This window comes from Melozone crissalis, unplaced genomic scaffold (assembly GCF_028551555.1).
Source record: "Melozone crissalis strain CALT ecotype California unplaced genomic scaffold, PUWL_Pcris_2 ptg000014l_1, whole genome shotgun sequence".
NCBI lineage: Eukaryota > Metazoa > Chordata > Aves > Passeriformes > Passerellidae > Melozone > Melozone crissalis.
Genome location: NW_026535792.1, coordinates 8359178 through 8377916, shown reverse-complemented (window position 1 = coordinate 8377916; position 18739 = coordinate 8359178). Strand labels below are relative to the sequence as shown.

At 40.5% G+C, this 18739-nt stretch overlaps 1 protein-coding gene across 3 annotated transcripts in view; it reads right to left on the bottom strand.

Moving 5' to 3' along the window:
- The window catches only part of ARNT2 (aryl hydrocarbon receptor nuclear translocator 2), a 91420-nt gene that overhangs the window by 55104 nt on the left and 17577 nt on the right, over positions 1–18739 (bottom strand). Inside the window, exons 1-5 of one of the 3 annotated variants that reach the window (XM_054272830.1) lie at positions 17728–17903; positions 11648–11759; positions 5992–6039; positions 2973–3017; positions 234–447 (exon numbers count right to left, since the gene is read on the bottom strand). In XM_054272830.1, the coding sequence (XP_054128805.1) occupies positions 234–447; positions 2973–3017; positions 5992–6039; positions 11648–11757 (417 nt within the window). In that variant the 5' untranslated portion in view covers positions 11758–11759; positions 17728–17903. Of the gene's footprint in view, positions 1–233; positions 448–2972; positions 3018–5991; positions 6040–11647; positions 11760–17727; positions 17904–18739 lie in introns of those variants that run through there. The other 2 variants (XM_054272829.1, XM_054272831.1) reach the window with 2 other exon arrangements.

Sequence of the window (18739 nt, the reverse complement as noted above, 5' to 3'; positions counted from 1 at the left end):
GTTTTTCAGATGGACATATCTCAATGGTAAGAATGCCAATTTGCTTCTCCAAAAAGAACGATCCGTCATGGTGTTAAGATCAAGTCCAAACAGTCACAAAAACCTGTCTGTATTCACACCTTGGATACGTAACTGGTACCAGCTGCCACACTACAGTGAAGGACCAAGCTGAGGCTCTACACCTTTTAACACCAAAAAAAACCAGGGAAAACCAACATTTTCGTAAATTCTACCTGCTCTGTAAGAAAGGAAGGCTTGTAAGCTCCATCAGTAGATTTGTTTCCAGTGCCCCTCATGGATTTCATGTGGGAAACAGCCATGCGAAGGATGGTCAGCTTGTCGGGCTTGCGAGCCAGGGCGCTGCACGTGGGCACCATGTCCGATAGCTCCGTGATGTACTGGGTCATCTTGTTCCTCCTGCGCCTCTCAATCTCACTGTGATTCTCCCTGAGCATTTAAAGAAACACCAAAGCAACAGGAAAGAGACGTGAGCAGTGTAAGAATCTCAACTGGAGGTAATGAATCATAATGCTTCGCACTTGTTTTGCTGTTTGCACCCCGGGAGAGCAAAGTGTTTTACAAAGCCAACCACTGTTATCCCTCCATTTACAGACAGAAAATCCAGGCCACAGACAGATAAATATGATTTGCCCATAGCTGTGAAAAGAACCTGTATTTCTATTTATTGGCTTGTGGCCTTAATCTCTTAACTAGTTTAATCTCCTTTGGTTTAAGGACAAAAATGAAGTAGAAATATGTGAGGAGCTAACATCTGCCAACTCCAGTCAAACTCCCAGATTTGCTGTGATGCATCTCTCAGCTGCTCATAAAAGGTGTCCTTTAGAGGAAACCTCTCACTAACAACTGGATCAGGTCAGCAGGAAACGTCAGCACTGACTTATGAAAAAAGCCCACTCAGTGACAACACAGATGCCAAACAATGCTGTTTGGAACACCCCACATCCCTGCAGGGAGTCACTACATGCCTGCAGGATCAGACTGCAGCACTGGGACCATATATGGGATAACAGTACATAAAAAAAAAAAAAAATCCCAATAAATAAATAAAATAAGTACAAAAGACAGCAAGTAAACATCTGGCTTGTCAGACATAGACCAGAATTTATGTTCAGGGACAATTTAGCACAGCAGGGAAGCAACAATGACAGTACTTGATGCTGCCCCAAGTTGGGCTAGGCTGCAATGTTCTCATCCTTTAGAGCAATCATATGGCTGAGGTGGTGAGTCAAATTTGAGAAATCCTCAAATGGACACCCACCAGAATCTTTCAGAAATAAACATCTCAGAGTTCAGTTTTCCCATTCTGGAAATTACCACTACTTGATCAGCATTAAGGAATCACACCAATATATACATCTGAAATGGTCCAAATGGACCTAGAATGCTTCAGTGCCCAGCACTCATCTTCTCATACTGTACCTGTCAGGTGGCAGCTAAATACAAGTACACGACAGGTAGATGATGCTTCAGTTGTCAAAGCAGCATCTTCCACTGATTTCAATGAGCTGTGCATGGCATTGTCTTGTGGGATCGCTGGCTGATCCAACAAGATGTGAGAGGTGATCACTTGGAGAGTCCACCAGCATTGACTGATGTGATAACACAACATTAAAAGAAACTGCAACATTCTTTGGAGCTGACTGTTGTGAAGACTGACATGAAAGCAGAAGCTAGGCTTGGCACACTTTTTGGATACTCTCAGGAATTAAGCCTTTTATTAAAATGCAGGAAAGAATTGTATGCTGCTTCCTGAAATAGAGGAATGCAAGTGCTTGCCCTGCTTTTTCCTGCCCCTGCACATACAGGTGTTACATGCATGAGGGCACAGTCTGCAGAAACAACACTTGTTAGGGCTACATGCAGAATTATTATTCCTATGCTTACTGTGTGATATGCAGAAAATCCAGCTATGCTCAGTAAATTACAGCCAAGCCTTGCCTGAGGTCACTCACTGTCCAGGACACTGTAATAGTGAACCTTTCATTTCACCTGGCTGAGGAACAGCCCCTGTGTGGGTCTGCACAGATGTAGGAGGGAACAAGGGGAGCTGGGTCACACACACAGAGCTGGTGTGACACTGCACATGTACACAGAGCACACGTGTGTACATGCCAGCTGGTACATGCAGATAAATATGGACACAGGGAAGATAAAAGCATTTTTACATGATGAAAGCTTGCTCTAAGTTCAGCACTTTCACAGAAGCGGTGGTTAAGAAAAAAAGAGAGAGAGACAAAGAACAGACAGATTCAACACACATTTCACACTTATAGGTACATAATACATTGTCTACCACTCAAGTATTTCAGTACTTTTGGAGATTGAAAACAACCATTTTATAGAGACTAAACAAAGAGACTCTAAAGCTTTCTGAGAGAAAAGGAGTATCCCAATAGTCCACTTCATTTATGATCTTAAAAGCTAGAAAGTAATAGCAAATTAATCTGCTGGCTGTGGAAATGTTCAAGCAGACAATACCCCAAAAGTTTCCGGAAACAAGTTCAAATTTAAAGCCTTAAAAGAAAAAGAGAGGCTGCGCTTCTCTTCCAAAGCGTGTGTGTCCTAAGAGCCATGGCATTCACAAACATGTACAGAATGATGTCCTAATTCTGTCATTTCTAACCTTGTTTTTATACAGAAATTAAGAAGGGACATTAGATTTTGGGATACAGGGGAGCTGATCCAAAACCACTATGGGTTTGTACTTCAAGCAGTTTTGGAACAGCCAAAAGATCAGTATGAACAGCATCATATAAAAGAAAAATGGGGGCAAACCATATTTGACGTCTCTTTTTCCTACCTTTCCCTTCTGTGTCAGCACTACTTTGATCATCATCTCACCTAAAACAGAGTAACCATGTCTCTAAGCTAAGGCACACGTACTGAGATTTTTTGGACACGAACATCCCCCTCTTTTCTCTCAGCAGAAGAGCTCTACAGGACACGCCTACCTTGCAAACTTTTCCTTATCACCAGTGATTTGATCACCATCATACCTAGAAACAAAAGACAGTACATCAGTCAGCAGGGGTTATGCATTGTGTGATAGCCAACACACAGCAGAAAGCAAAAAAATTTACAAGTGCAAACCATTACAAATAACAGAAAAAAACAAGGTAATAAGAATGATACAGCAAAGAAAACACAGAGCTTGATCCAAGCCATGCCAATCCAGAAACTTCATTTGTATAGTAAAAAAAATACAAGACACATTTCAGTGGATTTAAGCAAACACTTTGACATACACTGATTTCTTAGGAAACTTAACAAGCAGCACCAGTACAGAAAACACCAGTGAGCTTTTATCCACAGCAGGGCATGAAATATTCATTGCTGTGCTGGAAGTGAAGGGGCTGTGTCTGTTCCAGCTTGCAACCACAGCTCCCTCCATTCAGCAGAGGGCACTGATGGTCTACAGATAGCACAGGAGGGCAGAGACACGGCTGAAGGGCGATGCCTTATGTAAGGGAAAAAGTTCTGTAGGTACAGACACTGCACTGACTGTCCTGGAGGCTGGCAACAGGCAGGCAGGCAGGTGAAACTGCTGGGTAAACAGAAGTGAAATTTAAACTGGCTTAATTCCCTAGAAGTAAACAGGTACCTCATTCCTACTCAAATCAACAGAAGTTGGATGCCCAGGCAGGTATGTGTGGTGTTTGAGCAGCACCTTTATGGAGGAAACCCAGACCAATGGGACTTTTGTCCTATGGAACTAAAGCTTCACTGTTTCTGAAGCATTGTCCCAAAGGCAGGCAGCAATGTGACATTTCAGTAAAAAATTACATGCTGCTCCTCTTTCTCTTTGCTAAAAATGCACTAATCATATGAAATTGAATTTTGCTAGCATAGTTATGGAAAGACTCATTTGTTTGAAACGAAACTGTGATTTCCAAAACACAAAATGTATGTTTTGGAAAACACAAAAATAAGGTAATGGCTTTTCTACAAGTGAAGACTATAACTGCTCAAGAACAGTTCAATGAGAATTTTATTAACATTACACCTCTCCAAAATGATGTAATTTGTTACAACAGATAGCCTATGAAGGTCCTATGTATTAGCTAAAAAAGTAATACAGACTAAATAAGCATGCTTTCCTCTTCTAACAAATCAATAATGAAATTTTACTTTTTTTCTGTCTGAAATGAATTAAAACTAATTTTAGGGAATCCACCTATGCCAGTTCCTCATTCAAACAGTGAAGACAAAGCTTAAGCAAATCTTGAGATGCATTTCTTTATGCTGTGTTCAACACCAGCACCCTCAGAACATTCAAGTCATAACACCACTCTATTCCCCTTGACTCTGCCTGGAGAACAGACTGAGGCCAAGTAATTTTCAGCAAAAAGCCCAATTGAATGAGGAATGGGCACATTACAGGGGAAGCACATGCACAGGCTCTGTGTCATGCAGGGATACCTGAGCTGAGCTGGAAGCCCTGAGCAGCAGCAGTGTGTGTCACCTGCCATGGGGCACTGTGCTAACAACGCTGCTCCTGTGCTCCCACCAGCCTGGCCCTTGGCCACTCATCCTGCTCTGCAATAACTGAGGATGTTTTTGCCTCCAACCTGCCTCCAACTGGTTTTCCCTTCCAGCCTCCCAGCTGACCTCTGCACAAGTGCTCCTTCAGGCACTTCAGTCAAAGCCAGCTGGGTTAGCCTCAACATTTAAACAGCAGCTCTTTGACAACTAAATAATTTTGACTGAAACAAGCTAGGTCATGTGAGCAATCTGGAGAAGGGAACAACTTGAAGAGGATGTCGGAATGTAGCCCTGGGTGTCTCTGCATGCTTCTTCTGTACTCTAAAAACAGAACAATCTGGGGTCTACGCAGAATTTAAGACTTAGATTTTGATCTGACACCAAAAACCAACTGAGTCTAAGCACAGCACAGCATACCTCTCCATTAAAAGCAATGGAATTATTGGCTCAACCCACCACCAAATTTTGAAAGGCCAAAACCAGAATGGGGAAGGACCAACACATGGGTATCAGTGTGCCCAGAAACCCTGATGCTTGTGCAGGCACAAATCAGCTCCCATTCCTCACAAATCTTGTTCCCTTAACATGTGTCTTCTAGTAAATATTAGGACCAAGCCCTCAAATCACCAGTTTTAACTGGTTCTATAAATGACATCAACCAAACAAAAGCACTGCTGGTCTTGTCCAGTAAATGATGATATGGTGTCACAGTGGATCTTCAGCACACTTCTCTTTCAGACTGGAATGACCCCGTTAAACCCTACAGTGACAGCTGTGCTGCAACATGGCTGCTGCTACAGAGCTGCAATTACAATTTGGATAATCAGCAGTTACCCACAGGCCTCAAAGTATCTACACCCCTCAGTGCAGCTGCTTGGTTTCTAATGAAAAAATGCAAACAGTGTGACCAGGAAAAAAAAAAGAAAAGTGAAAAAATGGCAATGAGGCTTTACTGTTTATTTCTAGCTTTGAATATTCCATGTGAATTAACATTTTTTTGTCAATTTTTACTATTCAGTTACACCTAATGGTACATAATGTAAAGTTCACTAACTTTAAAAAAACAATCCACCTCTACAATCTGTCAAATCATCTTGATAAGCAATTAACATCTGAAATAAATTAGAAATGAAATTTCCTTTTCAGTGGCCAAAAGACAACTTCAGCAATGTCAAATAACCGAAGTTCATCTACAGCAGTTGAAATAATAAGCTAAAAATCACAAGTTTTCTCATTTGATATAGCTCCAGAGTGAAATTGTGACACACAGGCTGTCAGCTTTATAAGCCAATAACTACATCAGGCAGGTTTCTGCCAAAATGCCTGATTTTCAGAGGAAGCTAATAAAAAGAGTAACTAATATTTGGGTTGAGCTGTTGGCAAGTTCTTCACCTGTATTTATATTGATTTTCAAACATCAGTAATGAGACAGCTGTCTTTCCCCACTGAAAGAAATCAGTGATTTGGTCAACTCTTGTAAATGCTCACCTTGAAAATTTGCTGGGCCCTTCCCCATCTTCATCATCAAAGTCCATTCTGTAAAAGCAAGATTTCCAAATCAGCAATCAAGGTGTTGGCAATGGTGGCATGAACAGCTGTTCTCAGTGTTGTTAGATTTGTGTTTTGCCTGGAGGTGTTAAGGGCTGAGGATTCCAGTCTTGCCCATCCCCTCCAGGATCTAGGAGCAGCTCATCAGCTGATTTGTGTTCCAGAACTTCTCAAGGCTGTGGAAGAGTGGAGTTCTTCCTTGGGCCAAATCCCTTGAGCCAGTTTGGCTCCTCCAAGGAACCACAAAAAGCAGAAACCTCTTTCTTCACTTCTTACACAAACAGGCTAGGAAGATTATCTTCCTGATTTAGACATCTAAATTAGATTCCTGTATTAGGCAGTATGAGTGTATCATAGATATTATCACTACAGTTATACAATAATATAATTTACAAAGCATTTTAGACATTTCTATACCTCTAAAAAAAGGTGGATAAATATTTATATCCCCAAATATAAAGACGTAACTCTGCCATTAGACAGTCCAGCTGATATAAAACTATAATATACAATAATATTAGTTTATTTATTTTAATAAAAAATACGTTAGTATAATATACAGACGTTGATCAATCTCTCTTAATTTGTGTAGACAGGAAATGATAGTTTTGTTTTGCAAACATTTTTTCAGATTTCTTTAACTCTCTAAGCTTTCCATCCTTTCAGTGTAGTAAAACTTCATACAACTAGAGATTCCATGTCTCTAATACTGTTCATATTAACAGGTATAAGTCCTATTAAGGGCAAAAAACCTTCAAAGTGACAATGATATTTATCCCAATACTAAAATGATTCCTACCAATTAAAAATTGAGATTTGTATGTCCAGAGTGTGGGAACAAAGATGCAAAAACAGTCTTTAAAACTACATCAGCATAGAGAAGTGCCAGTCAGGCAGCGCTCTCCTAAATTCTTCTAAATTCTTCCTTCTTAAATTCTGACAACCAAGAGATTCCGGCCCATAAAAGATGTGTCTGAGTCACAGCAACCTCTGTACAAATGGAATGAGGGCAGCAAGTCAGCACAGGAATTGGACATGGCACTAGAAAAGCTACAATAATATTTTCCAGATGGTAACAGTGATTATTCATTTCTGGAGGAAGCAAAGAGAAAACCATTTTCCCCAAAGAGCTTTAAGAAAAGCTGCGTATTTAACTCGCTTAGCTTTGATGCAATCATCGTTTTCACCATAAATTACATCTTTGCTCACCTAATTAGCACCAAATCCGGTTCCAAGGTCCGTGATGATCCCTCAGCTGCCTCATGCAGAACAGCACTGACCCCCAGTGGCCTCAGCTCTGCCACAGGGCTGCAGCTAAGCCAGGGCCCAGCTGCTGCTGGCACCCCAAATGTGGCACCAGCAGCCTGAATCCCCCTTGATTCCCTTGCAGCATTCCCATAAATTTAACATTTACACATGTGGTATAGCCCAGGGTCTCCTCTCACCTACCTGCTTCCTCCCCACGTGTAATAATGTGACATTCCAGAAAAACCTTCCCATTTATAGGAATTGGAATGTTTCTACCCCTAACTGAAAATGCAGAGGTCAATGTTAAGGAGAGCTGTTTGTTTACAAGGGGAGGGCAGCACTGGGATGGCTGCACCTGAAGCCACTCACAAAAGCATCACACCCTTACCTGGGTTTCACTGGCAGCTGAAACACATCTGAGAGAAACACCCAGTTTCAAACTGGGGGAAAAGGGCTGCAGAAAAAAATTATACACCTGTGGGGGAAAGACTTTTCTTCAGGGATTTTATGAGACACTGCTTTAATCTGGGACAGATTAATTTTGTTCCTCTTTTCCTTCCTCTACAGTACACTGAGATCACATGCCTTGGTGGATATGATTCTATGATTTATTTAGCTTCCAGCCAAATACTCCAGCTGAGTGCTAAGGGATGAGTTTTCCCCAAAATCAAATATTAGCTGTACTGCATTTAATCTAGTTTATTATTACTGGAATACAATGCGGGGAATTAGAGATGATGATAACAGCTTAAGGCTTGATCCTGCTACCTGCACTCTGAGGGAGTGAGGACGGCTAACCCACCTATTTATGATGGTTGGATATCAGCTTCTTCCTTTAGGAGATTCTTGATGGGTTAATATCCTCAGGTAACACCTCCCACATTTATAGTGGGCTCATCACAGCAGAATCTGAATGCATGGGGTATAACACCAGTCTGCACCAGACTAAGTCTTTAAATAATGACTTTGCTTTGTTAAACTACCCAAGCCCTTTATTTCATATAAAAGTTGAACATAAATTTCATATAAAATATCAACACTTTAAAAAAATGCATCAGCAAATGTATCTCTGTTCCATCTTGGTTAATAACACATTTCCTAATTTCACTGTGCAAAGTGAAAAAACTCTTTGAAACATTAAAAAACCCCTCAGACATAAAGTCATTGATTCCAGTGTCCTGCCTGATCCACTGTGCTTTACAGCAAGGCAGAAGGAAAGGCAGTGAATCAGTTGCAACCTTTAGTAGAACACAGCAGAACACGTAAAAATAATATTCCATCAACCTCCTCATACCCTGACAGATAAGATCTTCTGTTTAGATAGAATATACTGCACATTAGCAAAACAGTAGAAGCAGCCTCCCAGAAGACAAATGACATCATTTCAGAAGATTCAGAAAGACTATCTTTTATCTTCATTTAAAATTCCCATTAAAAAGAGGCTTTAAAAAAGAGCTGCACTATGCTCTTTTGTTTTGAAGAGACAGCATAAATCTTGTTTTCCTCTTTCATACTGTTCACATCAATCGTGAAAAGGCCTGATGCATGAGGTACTTATTAAAATGTATTTTCCTTAGAAGATGTGTGGCTACCATAAATACAGCAATAAAAATACTTTAAAAAATTAATTATTCTCAACTAGAAACATTTTCATAAAAAACACCCTACAAACCAAAATGCCTCCAACAAGGTCGACCTGCACAGGGTAAAAAAATTGACATGCAAGAGGATTGCAACACTGCAACACAATTACTATGTAAAATTCCCAAGAAATGTCAAAAGATGCTTGCCATGATTACACAGTGTACGGAGAAGGCAGGCAGGAATGGTCAGGAGCAAATGCAGCTGAGAAGCAGATGAGGATTTGTATTACAGCCTTTTATCCTGCACAAAATTGAGGGGCAGAATGGTGGAGTGAGGTCTCTTTTCCCCAGATTTTGATAGTTTTGGTTCAGAGAAAAGGCAAGACTACACCATGAACCAAAACAAAACCAATGCAATGAAACCAGCTCATCCAAAAAACCCCAACCCTCCCTGCCCAAGTACAGACAGCCCAGGAAGGTGAAAGAGCCCCTTATCCTCTAATACAGCAAAGCCTGAATTAAAACCACATTAAATAAAGAACTGAGGGTGCAATAATCTAAGATAGTCACTGACCACTGCAGTGCATTATCTTTTTTCTGTGAAGTAGTTGGTATAATTTATAGAAAGGAAAAATATTTTTCCAAGATGTCAATGAAGCCAAATGCCGACACGACAGAAACACTTTCTGGACAGCCAGTGAGTTTAAACTGATCTACATTCAAGTCCACACAGCAATTATTCTGCCAGCTTGCCTCAGCAATTATGAAAAAAGAAACAATTTTCAGAGATAACCAAAACTGGGAAAGCTGGCTGCGTATGCTTGCTCCACTCCTTTATGTTTGACACAGAGCACTCCTAAAATGCCCAAGGACTGAGGTGTACCAAGATGTATCACCAGAACAGCAGCGAAAGGAACAAGTGTTCGTTGCAACTTTGTTCAAAAAGAAGCTCAGAGGAATTAGACACAGCAGGCATTCTTTCCCTCAAGGTCTGAATAAACACAGAGGGAACATTAAAAAAATATTACAAAAATAATAATAATTAAAAAAAAAAAGCACTCTCAGCTCAGGCTTGGAGAAAGGCAATTAGTTCAGAGCTATGGTGCACAGATGAAATAACATGATCCAGGTATAAATGTGAATCTATACTAATTTACTCAGTGAATTAACATGTTAAAGACATTTAAAATAATTTGATTTTATGTTCCTCCCACCCTCCCCTCACTTCACCTTCTCACAAATAGATGACAATACTTAAAATGCAACAATTAAAGCATTTCAATTAATATGAAGTCAGTATTTAATATCAGAATATTTCACAGTCAGCAGCATCAAACCTTGGCAACAGTAAATTGCAAACTGATATTCAGAGCTGACACAGTTTATGATCAAAAAAGAGATCAAATATCCTGCAACTCAAGTACAAAACCTTATCTGTGTTAGGTAGCAATGAAAAGAGGTTAATGCTTTGTCTTTTCTTTTGAGTGCAAGTTTAAAAAGGTTTTCTCATTGAGCAGCTTGAAAATAAAAATGTGATACCAGTCAAAGAGATTTTAGGAGTTTCTCAAACCAGTTCCATACAGTTAGCTCAGCATAAGAAGGGCACTCAGTGGGGGGAGATATTCAAACTCTTCTGCCCAAAGGAACATCCCTCAGAACAACCATCCAGAGTGTTCCATCACACCAACCTCACTCTGCATTCGAGGCAAGGTCAACCTTCCCCCTTGTTAATTCACTCCAAGACTGGGACTCCAGCACTGTTACTGGAGCAGACACACAGAACTGGCAACATACCTTGGTGAACATTTCCCTAGAGCAGCTCTTGCAAGGAATAATGTCCTCCTTAGGTGATCACTAGGGAAGATTTCACTCACACTGTTGATCCTGTTAAGCCCCACCACTGTCTGATTTAGGACTAAACATAAAACTAATCAATCTCTTTTGAAGAGACTCTCAGATCAGTTGTCTCTGAGAAAGCATCATCCAAAAACCATTACTATTTGTGATCAACCTTTGGTAAAAACAGGAGGGAGTTATTAATACTAGAGAGTAGTTTTCTGTTCTCAAGCTCTTGATCCACTTTTTTCCTAACACCGAGAATTACTATTACAATTTGATGTGGGCAACTACCCCTACATCACATCAGCCTCTGATGCTAGATAAAACAAATCTTCTTTAGCAGAGCCCTCAAGCTTGTGTAAGGGCTGAATTTGATACAGGCCCTTCTCCCAGAAGAAGACTGGGCTGCTTCCAGCGAGACCTAGAATGTCACTGTCCAGAATCTCTGAAGAGTGAGCTCTCATGCTATCTCTGTACCTGGAACTATAAAGAAAACATCTTTAACAGGCCTCTCTTTAAGAGCTTCCAAGTGTAACCTTCAGATGAAGTTGAGGAAGTCCCCATGTGCAATCTTGCTACCTTTTTTCACTTGATAAATCACTGTGAGATTAAACAGGTATAGGCAATATGCATTCATTATATCTACAATAGCCACAGGATCCAAACTCCTTTCTGGATGTCTTGCCAAACCTGAAAATCTTCTGAAACAAGCCAAACAACAAGCCATATGCTTATCAGCAAGTTTGATCTTGCAGGAAGAACAGATGCATTGAAGAGAAAAACAAAACATCAGTGACTAATGTCATAATGCAGCTTACATAAATATAACATTACATAATTAACACACACATGTATTCAGGTGCATTTTGAGTTTTCTAATGCAGGTAATTTCCAATTTCAGACCTGAAAAAAAGGAGATGGCTTACCCAGAGCGACGCTTTCCTCCTCTGGAAGGCATGGATCCTGCCATCCTCACTTGTCCACTCGCCATGGGAGCCACTGGCAAGGCCACCGAGCCAGGAATATCTGAGGCCATTTCTGCAAGGCACAGGTAGGGGAAGAGGTGGGGGAAATCCCTTAATGCATTACCTTCAATGAGAAACCTCTGCTGATAACATTACAGACAGGCCCTTCCCAAAACAAACAGAGAAAGCTTTCCTTTTCATTTCTAAGGAAAAGTAAAGCTGTCCTACAAAAACCCAGCAGATTCACAGATCCTTTACAAAAAGCCCAGCTAGGTCAACAGACATTATAATGCCTGGGAGACAGAGAGAATTGCAGGTAGGTATCTCTGTAATTCCACTGACCCGATGGTTCTCATTTTAAGTCTCTAAGAGGCTGCCAGATGAAGGCCAACAACCTTCTACAACAGTTAAAGTGCCTTGTACAGAAATGCAGAGCTGAATCCCCAAGGGAAATGAAGCTGCGGATCATGGTGCCAGGGTACCAAGAAAAATAAAAGTTCAAAAACTCAGTTTGCCAGAGAGGCCACAAGCTGAGAGCAGAGAAGAATTATCAGGTGATACTGGTTTTTATTATTTATATTCTGGAGGCATTCAGAGGGCCCGACTGAACTTGGAAGAGTTCAAAGGCTTCCTGCATTTCTGTGTGTGTCTTGCAGAGCAGAATTGAGCCCAAAAACCCAGGCTGATATTCATCCCTCTGCCAGAGCTTTAGGTATCGCCACAGGTTTAATCAAACCTCAAAACTCTGATGTGAGAAACTGCAAAAGCTCACCTTATGCAATGGTTTTCAGACTGCTAATGGCAAGTACTTCTAAAGTCTATTAATAACAGCTCATTACACTTCAAAAAAGAAAAGTGGAATATAACATATTTATACTTTTCTCTTCTATCCTATATTAAGCATGGGATTATGAATGTTTTCCGTCTGTCTAACTCTTATAAACTATATGAGCAATTAAAACTTTTTTCTAATGCACATATACTTTATTCACTCTGGAGGAAAAATCTACAGTCAAAACATTTAATTATCTTGAAAGAAAATGCATCTTCCATCCAACTTAAAAAAAAAAAACAACTTGGCAAGGTATCTGGAGCTACAGCTAAATATAATTACTAATGGAAAGCAAATCTGTTTAAAAAATCCTGCTATTTTTTCCCCAACAGATAAGTATGAAATAACTTCAATTATAGAAACAGGAATCCATGTTCTTTCATTATGTCTGGAGAGCACTTCCATCTCTGCCACACTTTACACACATCCATTATACAACATTATGCATTTCAAATAATAACATTTTATCTGTTCACTGATTTCATGGATTTCTTCTAGTACATTTAGTTTTATTAACTCCTTTTCAACTAAAAAGCAACAGAGCAATCCAATATTTTTTAACAAAGTCTGCAAGGCCAAACAATGAGACCGCTGCCTATGCCCCCACACCCCAGAAAGTTCCACAGTGACTAAAGCTGCAGATATGTGGAAGCACAACATTTATGCACATTAGCATATCTGCAGACAAATAAAAGCATCAGCATGCAAACAACTGGTAAATCACTATTTCCAGAATAAGTACCCTTAGCTGTCTAATGTCCATAATTCATTCAGAATATTCAAACTCATCTCTCACAGGTAGAACCGAAGGGCATTCTGACATGCTCTGCTCACTCATTTATTAAAGCAGATGGTAAAAACCATAATAAATCTACCTGCAAAGTGTCCCTGTCACTCAGAAACACATTTCAGTATAGATCATCAAGGAGATCAGATTTTTTTCAAGTAGTAACTGTAAGACAATTTCAGATGATCTCTTAGCAATATTTTAAGAGTAAGAACAATACTGTACTGTGATGAGAAACCTCATTTTCCTCAATCTAAACCAAAGATGATGAAAAAACACACGAAGGGTTGCATCCAAAAGCCAAAACAAATTGTTTAAGGTAACTTTACAGCTCACTCAAAAAAGGAAACAAAGCCCCTGTGCTCTCCTTTATGAATTCCATGCTTAGAGGTGCATCCAAAACAGGCTGAGCAAATCTCTCTCTGTAGAGCCCTTGCTCTCACCCCTGATAAGTCAGGGAGACCTAGACAGATAGTTTTGATCATTGTCCAATTCAGGTGGTTGTAGATAGGCAGAATGAGTTGTTTTTCTGCACTTATTTTCAGCCATACATGTATGAAAATATAAGAGGCAAGGGCAGCTATCAAGATTCAAGTAGGAAGGACAAACAGAACTGTGTATTTTTTAGAAAGAGGGAAAAAAGAGTAAAAGGAATGGCCAAACCAGAGGTTCAGTTACGCCAGTGTCCAAAAACACGTGAAAGAAACAACAGAGAAAAACACGTGAAAGAACAAACAGATCATGTGCCTATCTTCCTATAAGCTGAAGAAGTTTACTGTGTAGTTATCTCTATTCTAGAGAACTGCACATCAAAGAAAGTAACTTCTTAGACAAATCAGCCTTCAGATATGTCTTCACAGTCCTGGGAGAATGAAACCAAGTTCACTGTGCCCTAGAAGGAGGTCTTAAAAAGTTTCCATTTCCGAGATATGAGCACAAGGAGAAAAAAAAAATCATCGACACTCATCCGCATGAAAGCTCAGCTAAGAGGGAGGAAAGGCTCAAGCCCTTCAAATCACAAGACTTTCCATTCTGCAGCACTGTACTGAAGATGTGACAGATCTGCACATGTAGCAGTGTGTAAGACACCCAATTTACCCTTCCTTTTCAGAGCCTCCCATGTCAGAGACATCACCCACGGTGAGAGCTACTGCAGCTCTCGTGAGGTGCTTGAGGTGCACATACACTGCTGAGAAAAGCAGTCAGCTTTCCAGGCTCTCTCTCCTGACACAACAGAATTAAGAGTTCTGCTGATGGAGAAACCAAGAGGCTTTGGTCTCTTTCAAGCCACACAGCAAAGAAAGCAACTCCGTGGGAATGGCACCATGGAGCAGGGAACACCCTGAACCTGACACACCAGGGCGGCAGTGGAGCTCCTCACACACTACCTTGGTGTTCCAACAGTGACACCAGAGGACAAGAGCACTCCAGGGACACAGATGACAAAGTGATCTCAGTGCTCAGCTGGGTGTCAGGAGCTCTAAGTTGGATGGCTATGCAGAAATGTAAACAACAGATCGTGGCTGGAAGAACTTAACTCACAAGAGCTGAAGGCTGCAAGAACATATGGATAGAAGAAGGAATGGATCTGCAGTGCTTCCCAAATTACTTTCAGCTCCACTCATTCATGAGAATATAAAAAAAGAAGCAGATCTTGATGATATTTTTACGTTTATAAAATATGCCTGGTGAGAAAAGTAAAAACGTTGACATCTTATCTCAAATACAAGAACCAACCTGGGAAGGCAGAGCCAAAAGCAAAATCTGATGGAACCATCAGCTGCTTCTCTGACTAAACATCTGTGAAGTTACCTGTCTATGTATGCTCTGGGAAGAAAACAAGAGAGAAAAGAAAAAATGGCACTCATAAACTGGAGTCTCAAGACAGAAATACTGTGGTAGAGAAGCCTATTAGCATAAACAAAACAAAAAAAGGAGCATGCATCAGACACAGACCAAAAGAAAAACTATCATAAGAAAGTCTTAAGAGTAGCTCACAATTCTTTAGAGTCACATAAATTTAGGGCAGTCCCAGTCATTCTGTTGGAGCATAAATTAGTATGGAAGCCCACACCTGCAGCATCAAGTTGGTTACAGATATATATAAAAAATAAACAAACAAAACCAACAAAAAATCCATGCTGAGTCAACAATCATAAAGATCATGTTTTCAAGCTTATCTAAACCCATGTCCAGATACACACTATCACTGATGCTCACAGAAGTGTTTCATCAGTAACAAGTGCTGGGAAACAAGGTGTTCTCTTTCTGAGATTGAATTTTCAAAGAGTCGACTTCCCTTCTGCCAATGGAAATAAGACAAGTGTTGCTTACTCTACCCAAAATTAAAGCACAAACATAATTCTCAGGAAGTGAAACAAGGTCAAGCTGAACATTCATAAAATCATCTGTAACCATCGAGGCAGAGTTCTGAACAAATTGCTTTATAATCTTTAAAAGGTGTTTCTTAGTGTCAAATAGAAATAATTTTTTTGCTGAAAAAATGCACACAGTATTTCATTTGGAGGTTAGAGAGTTCATAGAGATCTACCAAAGAACACAGAAATGTTATTAGAACAAAACCCAGCACAACACTGGCAATCTTTAGTGAACATTCCTCCAGCTGGACAACACTTAACAGCTCTTGTCTTATCACTGTCATGTCTGGGAGCAGGCCAGATCCTGCCACTAATATTTATGTTCCTCCTGGGGACCCCTGAGGAGCCACATTAATCCGGGAACGATGTAAAAGCAGAATTAGTCCCTCCATTTCTGTCCAGACTTAATTCCACTGCTGGACATTCAAAGTTTGGGCATTACACTTTACTTCAATGCCACATTTAGGTCGACCCCAAAATATTCACGGATGTTTCTGAAATAAAAGATAACCTGCAAATGCACATTAAAATACTGGGATAAAATACCAGTATTTATTCCCCCAAAATACCCATTTATTCCCCCAAAAATCCATGTTTGTCTCAAGCTGTTACATAGATCTGCAAAAGAACTAGTCGCTGTGCACTTCACAAAGCAAAGCACAAAGAGCAAGATAAATGCTGCACAAGGATACCATGAAAGTGCATGAGAACCTCAATCAGAGCAAGAATTACTGAAAAGTGCAGCATGTCAGGATGAACTGGACTTCTCTTTTTTGCTAGGGAATTATTAAACCACAGCTCTCAAGCCCAAACTTTAAATCTTGAGCCCCACCCCAGATCCACTGCCTGAAATGCAGATCTGTCTTTCTCTGACACAGATTTGTGACTTGCTGAGGTGTCCCCCAGGGCAGGGCAGCTCTTGGCCAGGTGCCCTCACAAAGAGCATCACACAGCTCTGGAGATGGTGCTCCTGCTCTGCTCCTCTCCACAAGCCACAGCCATGCATCCTGCTGGGCAGCTTCGAAATGCTGTGCATGACAAGACTTCCTAAGTGTATCCTACAAAAGGTCCTGTTAATTACACAATTTTCAGCTATACTCCCTTGCCTAAACACAGCAGACATGGACAGGGCCAGGTTTAAACCCAAAGTCTCCTGGAGAAATGGTTCTGCTGACTCCCAGAGACTTTGAATCCCTGACATTAGCTGCGAGGACCAGCTCCAGGTTTGCTATTCCGTGCCAGAGACCACTGAGCATGCTCTCCACAGGGCTCCTTTATCCTTCAGCATCTACTGTAAAAAACACAACTAAAGTCAGGTACAAACACCTGACTAAATGAGAGGAAATTCTACTTTTATCAATACAAATGTGACAGATTTCCAGCCACTAATCCACAGAATGGCTGAGATGTCAATCACTCCAAGTAAATGTGGATCTAAGGCTAAACACAGAATTATGAATGCTCCCAATCCCATCAACAGCATCATACACAGTGATTTCAAAATGTTCTTTTAAATATTCTCAGAAAGCAGATTTCAAAAACTTCTTTAGAAACTGTATTTTTCATCACCCTGAAGTCATACGGGAGTTAGATGCATCTCAGCTAAATGGTTTTGATTGCAGTCAATTGCAAGGGGGATTTTCTGCCTAGCACAGAGACATTTAAGAATAAACTATATCATAGCTCTTACTTTAGAATATGCCAACAAAAATACGAAGCCATCATGTAGTCAAAAATATTTCACAGAAACACTAATGCTAAAAATCTAGCTGTATATTTAGTCATTGCTTTTATGTATTAACTACAGAGATTATAAAACAGAGCTCGCTCTCAAAGAATATAAAAAAGAAACCCCGTTTTCATTGTTCCTGATAACTCTGTTAATACTGTTTTACTTGCATTCCATTGCCAGACACTTTAAATAGACTCCACATCAAAAACATCTACTGTACAGAGAGGATATGCAGAAAAGCAAAAACATTCCTTGCCATGCTCTCGACAGAATTACGATTACAAATAAATCACAAAACACAAGAAATCCCACCTTTCAGGAAGACTCTTACAAAGATGCTATTTCTTTCCTGTGAACAAAACCTTCTTGGAGAGGAATTTTATCCGCATATAAGAAGAGTCAGAAACCTCTGGGAAGAAATGTAGCAGCATTGGTATTCTGCTCAGAAAATGTCATCACAGATCTGTTTACCTTAACTGTGGACCATGATTCAGCCGGTGACAACCGTCTTGCATACTGATCAATTTATTTGCAGCAAAATTACTAACATTTTCTACTTTAACCATTTAGGTTCTGGAAAGAGCTACTGAGACAGGAATAATATGAAAATCCTAATTAACTAAAAACTTTCCCCTCCACCAATGCCCTTGTGCTTTGGGGTGAGAGGGGGGCCCACCCCTAATCTTGAAGATAAATTAGGGCATATGGTGAGCAGTTGCTAGAGAAACGTTCTCTTTTTCAAAATGAAGATCAGAGCTTTATCCTCTGCCTGCATCACAGGTGAATGTTAAACACACTCGAAGGGGGGGGAGATGATGAGATGGAGCTGCTCAGTTGAAGGGGCACTGTCTGCTCAGCAGAGACTGGGACCAAGCATTTTAGAGAGTGGCCTAACTGGTGTTCCAGAGGCCAAAACCAGTTACCTCGCTCCCTGCTGTGACTCTGCAGGAGATGCAGGGTCAGTGACACACCTAAATAGACTGAAAGAGCAAGTTTAGAAGTTAAAGGCTGGAACCATATGCCCCATCAGCAGACTGGTACCCTATGCCCCACCAGCAGACTGGAAGAGCAAGTTCTGAAGTCAAACAGCTGAAACCCTCTATGGTACCTCCACACTTGACTGCTGTGTTCACACAAGCCATCCATGTGGGATGTCCTGGGATCTCACTGCATTCCACACCCTTTTGCGTGCCCCACACCACCTGGATGGGCAAAAGAAGGTGGGATGCAGACTAAGAATTGGAAGTAAGCTGTGACAAAAGAGACTTTTGGTCTACTTTAGGAGAATTCTTGCTGCAAGTGCTTAGCTTGAGGGACAATGTGA